This window comes from Solanum pennellii, chromosome 5, assembly GCF_001406875.1.
Source record: "Solanum pennellii chromosome 5, SPENNV200".
Taxonomy (NCBI): domain Eukaryota; kingdom Viridiplantae; phylum Streptophyta; class Magnoliopsida; order Solanales; family Solanaceae; genus Solanum; species Solanum pennellii.
Genome location: NC_028641.1, coordinates 35,055,942 through 35,065,018, shown reverse-complemented (window position 1 = coordinate 35,065,018; position 9,077 = coordinate 35,055,942). Strand labels below are relative to the sequence as shown.

Sequence of the window (9,077 nt, the reverse complement as noted above, 5' to 3'; positions counted from 1 at the left end):
ATATATATATATATATATATATATTCCTTTTTATGTTTTATTTGATCCTCTTCACTTATTTGACACACTACAAGAAAAAAGGCCTTTAACAAGAGAATATTTGGTCGCTAAAAGATCAATTCTGATCGTTATAAGTCAATAACAACAAAAATGATTTTGAACACCACCGGTCGTTAAAAGCTCCATTGTTTGAAGTTAAAGACCGAAATATCCGATTGTTAAAATTTAACGACCGGAATGTTCGTTCATTAAAAACACCTTAATGACTGCCAAAAGTCCAGTAGTTGCTGTCACATACGGGGATTACCCCCTAGACGTAACCGGTGTCGTCGTCCTCGGAGAGGACTAGGACTAGCCTCTTAGCTTACATCGTTACATTTATAGGTTAAAAATGAGGAAAATTCAAAACTTTTCTATATATCATGAGTTTTACATAGACCTCTAACATACACGTAATACATTCATATCGAGTATACATAGACCCTTCACATAAGAAGATTACATAGTCTTCTACTTTTATTGCACATAGATATATAAGATACTTAACATAGTCTTAAAAGAGTGTCTCATCTCATAACCATCTAAACAAGAGTGTATCAATTGGGCATATCCCATACATCAATGTGATAAGCCACATATAGGCTATACAATCTTTAGTACTCAAATGAAAAGGAAAGAACATTGAAGTCTTAAACTAGAACAACATTCAAAAGCTTGATATTGAATGTGAGTACCTACCCAACTTGCATTAGTGAGAATTTTAAGTCTTCTTCAAAGCCCTTCAACGACCGGAACCTAAAATATTGGGGAAAAAGAGAGAAAATGGGGTTAGTACACCACTTTTACTAAGTATGAGACCATATGCACAGACAATATCAAATCATGCTAAAAAGGGACATTTCATTTAAGTCATGCTATTTTGCTTGGAAAGCCTTATACACACTCAAGAATCAATATAAGTCATTTATGCTTAGTCATCAAGTCAAGACCATGTTCATCATACTAAGTCTAACCAACACAATCATGCATACTAACATACTTGAATATATAGTCCAGACAACTCCATCATAAAGTATAACTTCAACAAGCATGAATAAGAGTTCACTACAACATAACCAAAGCAAGACAATTACTCATGAACCCTCATTAAGTCCATTAGTGCAATGACTAAGCAAAGCCCCCATAACCCAACTCAATCAAGTAAACGTAACAAGAACTATAACCAATGTCCAACTTCACATATCATATAATTAAGGGTACATAACATCACACTTTAGCAATATAGACTAAACATGTTTTCATGAGTGAATTCAACATCTCAAGGTACCATCAACACGCAAGATCATCATAAATATCATTTCCCTTTATAAGCATATACATACATAAGAATAACCTCTTAAGACTCCCTTCAAGGCTAACTAGTGCAATATATAGGTAGAGTCCCATACCTCTACCTAAACTAAGCTAGACCCCTTAGGTCATCCTAGTTAGAGTTCATTCAATACTTCATTTTACTTTTTGGGAACATATTGCCTTAATCGATATAGACCACATGAGATTATGTCGAATCCGGTGTCATGAAACCCTACACAGAAAGAAGGCGGACTACTTGCCAAGGTAGTACCATAACATCAACATAGCAGCTACGTGGATCCACTAGCTAGTATTCCTATGGGGCAACATTGTTCAAGAACTAGGAGATATAGTTGGGACCCTCTTTATGCTACATGCAATATAGTCTCCATTCTATAGAGTACGTTAGTGACCCTACCTTCCCTACGTGGGAAGGGACACTCCTCACTCTAGATCACTCGGTGCTAAGGTAGAGTCCCTTTTTGAAATACCTTAAATGATTTATTAATCATCATAGATTAATGTAGGTCATACGGTTTATCCATTATATAATCATCCTCATCATATTCCAATAAGAATTTCATGAGTATTTTCCTTTCATTACAATTCATACATTTGAGGTTAGCACATATACATAATCATTCATGATAAGGCACATTGGTAAGTTATCACCATCCTTATAACATTTACATCTTAGCCAACACCTCATAAACCATAGTCAAGACATTTCAATTCAACACCATACAAACCCTATCAATCTTAATATAAGGTATATTTCAATACAACATCATCTCTTAATCACAAGTAACCATAATTGAAGTAAAGAGTTCAGATTACAAGACTTACCAAGTCTCCTTCATAAGCCAACATCAAGGTCTTACCATCAACCCTCAAATCAACCCAACAATGGGTGTAATATCATTACACAATAGTAAACAACATGATAATGAAGTCAATTGAAGCGCTATACAACAGTCCATCACTAGTTCATAACTTAAGATAGAGACGTAGGTCAAATTCATAATCACTTCACAACCTAGATCAATTACTCAAGAACTAGCATTTTAGGACTACAATTCATCTCAATATATTCATAAATTGGTAGAAATAATATCATAGGACAACATTTCACACATTAACCAAGCCAATTACATCAATACTAGATAGTTCAATTCAAGATCACAACCTAGGGTTAAGGGGAAAAGGTCATCTTCTACAAACTAGACCAATCCATTAATAAGTAGTGTAATATAGTCATAATTCATCATAATATAGTCAATACAATAAAAAGAAACCATCAAACAATCAAATTGAACGATCAATTTCGAGATTGGAAGAAACCCACATTAAAACATATCTTTTTGAAATCAATTTGAAGGAACCTTTTGGGGAAAGAGGTCCCAAAGGTGAAAGGAATCCCATACCTTGTTGATTGATGAAGTTTTATGGAGAAACTTTGATCTTTAGCATACCTAGAACCCCTTGACCTTGACTTCTATGGTGTTCTTCAACTTGGGAGAGAGAAAGAAGAGAGAAGGAAGATAATTTGTCTTTTGGGTTTATGAGGGTTAGGTTAGATTAATTAGGCTAGGGTCTTTATATAGGTTGTTAACTAACTTAATAAGACCTCCCTTAAATCCAAACGAATTAACTAACCACCTAATTATTTAACTTAACCAATCTAAAAACGTGCAGCAAAACTAGTGGTCTCACAGATGAGATTACGTCGATGCCACGTTTGTCAATCGACGACCATAGGAACCTCCGTCCTGTTGGTCCATAGTTTTGGTCAAAGACTGGTTAAAATCTAGTCTTCAACATATATTCTAAGTGTCCATCGATGGAGTTAATCGATGCCCCGTCGATTGGACCACGATCCGTTGGTGGCAATCGTTTGTGCACACTACCTTGGGAAGCTTTTGCCCCAAGTTGCAAGGGTCCTCCTCAAGGGACTTTGGTTGGTCCTTGGGGAGTCATACACGGACGTTTCAACTATGAACTAACTCTAATATGTGTTATACACCTTTCCACCAAATTTCATCATATTCCGACTCTTAGAACTTAGTCAAATAGGCTAAGACACACTAGCACCTCATTGAAGTAGTTTTTCGACATCATGGACGTTCTTTGAAGTTTTGTAAGACCCCCAAAATGAGTTAAGGTGTCTAAAGCCTCACATGTGACTAATATGTTTGTTAACATGTTACGTAAAGCATGTATGATTGATTTGATGTCTAGAGTCTCACATGTGACTAATATGTTTGTTAACATGTTACATAAGTTTTTTAAAGCATGTTTCCCCCATAGGAATACTAGCTAGTGGATCCACATAGTTGTTATGTTCATGTTATGATACTACAAATAGTCCGCTTTCTTTCTGTGTAGGGTTCCATGACACCGGATTCCACATAAGCTCATGTGGTCTATGTTGATTAAGGCAAGATGTTCCCAAAAGGTAAAATTAAGTATTGAATGAACTATAACTAGGATGACCTAAGGGGTCTGGCTTAGTTTAGGTAGAGGTATGGGACTCTACCTATATATTGCACTAGTTAGCCTAAAAGGGAGTCTTAGGATGACTAATATGTTTGTTAACATGTTACAAAGTGTTTTAAAGCATGTATGATTGATTTGAAGTCATTTGGAAGTCAAACGTCCAAGAACGCCCAAGACATTCAAAAGTTAGCCCTTGGACCTACTTAAGTGTACCTAGCATGTTTTGATGTGTTGCGTGTTTTGTTTGATGTTAAAACTGTTATGGAAGGTCCTTGACATGTATATGAGTGTATTTACGTTGGAAACATACGGTAAAAACTCCCCAAGGAACAACCAAAGGGTCCTTGAGAAGAACCCAACTTGTGGGCAAAAAGCTGTCCCAAGTTGGCAACTTACTACCATAGTGTTCACGGACGACTTCATGGCCAGTGGAGTGGACCACTGTCCGTGAAGTTGGTCTTTAAACTTCCTTATCCACTTGGGGATAGGAAATTCAAGGGAGACACTGCCCCAAGGACCACAGACCGTGATAAGGGTCGTGAACTCCGTGAAGGTGGCTGTGGTCCCTGGGCGGGCTGGCCAAGTTTGGTTTTCCAAATTAATTCCATTCGGTTAAATAAATAGTTTAAGGTCTTTTCCCAAGTCAAAAATCCCAACACCCATTAAGAAATCAAAATCCCAAATCTCTCTTCTCTTCCAAAATTCTCTCAAACCTCCATTGGAGAGAAAATTCAAGTTCAAGCTAGAGGTTGGATTTTCATGGTTTATTCTTCAATTTCTTGTGGTATTTTCATGTATAAAGGTATGGTCATCCTTCATCTTTATATATCCATTCATCTAAAGAGTTTCTTCAAAGCTTTTCAATGAGATTTCATAATCAAACCTTCAATCTTTCAATCTAGCCATGGTTCTTTCTCAAATTGATTTCAAAAGCATGCTTAGGATGAATTGATGTTTATGTACTGATTTTAAAGTTAGTTTCAATCCAATTTCATGATGAACCGATGGTCCCTCCAATTCTCAAATTAGCCTATATTATGGGCATTGTGATTTTGACTTTACGTTGATTGAATTATGATTCTAGCATGTTGAATTGCTTATATCTACTGCCAATTAAGTATATTAATGTTGAATTATGTATAGTTGATCCAATGTGAATCAAGTCTTGAGGATTTGGTGAGTTGATCTATATTCTCCTTCTTTCTATAGAATTTATGATGTAGTGTGCATAATGTGATCTTGATCCTATGATGGTTAAATTATGATTTTGATTATGTTATTGTAATTTTATCTAATGCCCTATATGTGAATTATTGATGAATTATCAGTAGTGATTATTGATGATCAAAGCGAGGGAGTTTTGGTAAGATTGCTTTGCCTCTCTATTTCTCTATAGAATTGCTAGATGATTGGCCTTGTATGACATTGTGTGGTAAGATCCACTTATGGTGGCAGTTTTTAATTTATTGTCAATATATATGTGATGTGATCATGGACTTGAAGGCAATTGTATTATGAATGTGTGTTGGTGATGATCACCTAATGTGAAGCATGGCTAGTCTTCTATTCTAGTTATAATCTAGGTTGTGTTGTTAATGTATAAGCTTGTGAATGACTATGTTAGGGTTATGTTTACGTGATACCATTAATGAAGTATTGATGATCAATTAACCCCTATCTATATGCCCCTATGTGAATGTGGTATTAGCTAATGTTAAGAGTCTTAAGTTTAATTTGAAATTAGCTTGTCTCCTATGCTAAATTGTGATGTATGGTCTATGATTGAATGTACATTGTGGTCCTAAGAGGGTGGATTCCTCAATGTGTTGTTGATAGCCATTAGGTGATCATGTTGACCAATGTACACATACTTACACTTCATGTATGCTTACAAGTAGTATAGGTTCATGGTGTCTAATGAAATAATATTCTCATATGCACTTGTGACACTACTATGAATGTAAAGTATATGTCTATGAAGTATGTTATATCCCTTAAATAGGATGACTTGATAGGTGTACTAGTATGGAGAAGGGTATGTGACCTTGTCTATGCATTGCACATGTGTGCCTTGATAGGATAGTTCCTAGGTTTGTGATTTATATACTTGAATATGAATGCATGAGCATGTTATGAATATGACTTATGTGCTATGATGTTAAGCATATGATATAATGAAGTATGAACTAATGTGGTCTAAAGATGTTTGTGTGAGATATGTATACACCTACCAACATGAAATATGTCCATGATGCATGTATGATGATCTAGTCAATAGATGGGCTATTGAAAGGTGTTCTTAAGATTATCCTAAACTAGATGGTGCTTTAAATTGCTATGTCCATGTGAAAGGACTTCTCACATGATTTAGGTTGATGAAATCTCATCTATGACCTATGAGCTAAGCATATGAGGGGTTAATTCTCCTAAGCCTATTTTTTACAAATTAATGTTAATAAAGGCTTTTCAATAAAGGAAACTTAGCTTAGCACCGAGTGAACTTGACAATGCGAGGTGTTGGCTTCCCTTGGAGGAAGATTCACTATTGGGTTCTCATAAGGTGTTGACTTCCCTTAGAGGAACATTCACCTATGGTTCCAAATGAGGTGTTGACTTTCCTTTGAGGAAGATACACTCATGGTTTCTCATGAATGAGGTCTCCAATGCTCATGGGCAGGGAGAGGGTCCCAATACGTATCTCTTAGTTCCATAAACTATGCTTGACCCATTGGATCTAGCAAGTGATTTCACTTAATATGCTAGCATGTGTTAATGTTCTACTTTGGCTAAGTGGAGCACCTTATTTTGGTGTAAGACTCTACAACACCAAATTCCATGTTTAGTACCCATGGTCTTAGTGTCGGTTAGGGATATAGTTTCCCTAAAGTATAATGGACAATGGAAGTAAAGCTAGGACCCTAACTAGGATAACCTAAGGTAAGTTGCTTAGTGTAGGTGAGGGTATGGGACTTTACCTACGCATTGCACAATTAGCTCTTGAAGGGAATTCTAGGAAGGTGTTCTAATGTATATGACTATGTCTATATTTCTTACGTATGACCTTGTAGTGTTCTCTTACTTGTTGTGATGATGTGCATGGTATGAGTCCTAATGGGCCTATGTGATGTGGTCTCATCTTATGTGCATAATGTTGGTCTTATTGACTATATGATGAAGTCTTGCTTGACCTATATAAAGATTTCTATACTTGTCTTGTTGATGTATGGAAAGAATGATATGATTATAGTCTCTTTTAGGTTTACTTAGTATGTGTGAGGTTATGGGACTTCACAAGTACATTGCACTAGTAAGCTTAGAATGAGGTTATGAGTAGTGTTCTATGATGCTTTATGAAGTGAAATCCAAGTATGTGTTGTTAACTATTGTTTAGAATGATGTTATTGATAGTGTGACTCTCATGATGTCTTGGGTTAAGTCTTATATGAGGGGTATGCATTATGTTGAGTTGTACGTAAAGTTGTGCTATTATGATATGTTATGCCTCTATGTATATGTATATTTGTTTGGTAATGAGGGTGTATATATGATTACCTTGTGGTTTTAAAGTGGTACTTTAGTGTGGATGGTATCATGGGCATTATCTATACATTGCACCAAGTGTCACTAGAGGGTTACTTGGGAAGTCAAGGAGTTAAAATGAAGAAAGTTCACTGTAAAGTGAAAAAGAGGTCACTGTAAGGAAATGATAGTTACTGTAGAGTGATGGAAAATATGTCTTAAATGTAATGTATGTTTTTATGGGATATTAGGACTATTATACATGTCTAAATGAAGTATGTGAATTGTATGATGCACATTGAATCAAGATTTATGAAGTTTTCAGAAAAAGGCATGATGCATGGTTTCAAGTAAGATGTCCCTTTTAAGTGCGTGTTTTTGCATGGTTGTCATACGTAGTGCATTCTTGTACTAACACCAGTCTTCTTTACTTTTTATATGAAACATATGTCTCTGGAAAATTGGGAGCGGCGCTATTCAGGAAGAATCGCAGCAATTCCCCAATCCAATGATTCCATTTTGGGATTCCGTGCTTCGAAAAGTCTTTTTTTAATGCGTCTGTAATAGACTATGTGTCCCAAAAAAACCAGGTCTCTTGTTTCCATGTTATGGATGCTTGAAGGATGTCTGTAAGGTGAAGGGCTTGATATGTGTTTCCCAAGCTCAAGAAAAGGGATCCTTATGTTTCAAGGATTCCCTACATTATGTTTATGTAAAGTGAAGTAATAGTTTAGTTAATCTTCTACGTTATAAGGTCTGTGTCCCTAATGTAATCTAATGATGTCGAGTCTAAGATGGCAAAGAGACTTAATGTCTAACTCTGTATTATGATATTTTATATATAATGGAAGTGATGTTCTAGCATATGATGTGCTCAGAAAGTTTTAAATTTTACGCTAAATTTACCTATGAAAATGTGATGAATGATAACTATGAGCTTGTATAAGACCTACGAGAGGTCAACTACGCTATGTTATTTCTAGGGGGTGCTCCCCGGCCGTGACACGTTTTGATTTCCAAACTTCCTAAATGACTTATATTCATTATTTATGACCTTAAAACAATGTCTAAACCTTTTGACACCTATGTTAGGCTCTAGAACACGTCTTAGACTTTCGGAGTGTTACAGTAGCTCTTTATAGAGATCAATTTTTTCCTTCGCTAATTGAAAATTCAGTCGTTAATAACCTTTGGTCGCAACAACAAAGACATTCATTATAAGTCCTCATAGGAACCAAATTACCTTTTGCAATAGTTTTCTAACATCAATGACTAGAAAATAGTAATAATCTATTCAAATACTCACATAAAAAACAACCATTATCCATATAAATTTTCATAGTTAAATACAAAAACTGAACTTATCATGTTATAAAAAAAATATTCTTATCCAATTGATACTACATGTATTTGCCAACTTATACCAATAAGATGAAATACAATTATACTATTAAAAAGAACATATTTTAAACAATCTCTAAGAAATAGGTTCCTTATTTAGGAAAATATTCCGCAAAAGATGGAAGAGTTACATGAATGTCCAATCCTAACTTCATCCACAATAGCAGGCTCCAGATCAACAAATATAGGTGTATACCCTATCACTTAAAATAATATCTCACTTCAATGTTATAAACATGATATATAGGCATGAAAATTCTTATTAATTTTAGGGAAAATATATAAAACCCCCTCTGAACTTGGTCGAA

The 9,077-nt window shown here is 35.3% G+C and overlaps 1 protein-coding gene across 15 annotated transcripts in view; it reads right to left on the bottom strand.

The window, feature by feature from the left end:
- Positions 1–569: 569 nt before the first annotated feature.
- The window catches only part of LOC107020340, a 42,262-nt gene continuing 33,754 nt past the window's right edge, over positions 570–9,077 (bottom strand). For 4 of the 15 annotated variants that reach the window (XR_003578555.1, XR_003578559.1, XR_003578569.1 and 1 more), the window contains one exon: positions 581–795. Coding sequence is in view for 2 of the 15 variants with exons in the window: in XM_027917220.1 (XP_027773021.1) it covers positions 735–795 (61 nt within the window). In the remaining 13 variants the exon portion in view is untranslated. Of the gene's footprint in view, positions 796–8,670; positions 8,973–9,077 lie in introns of those variants that run through there. The other 11 variants (XR_003578565.1, XR_003578575.1, XR_003578577.1 and 8 more) reach the window with 4 other exon arrangements.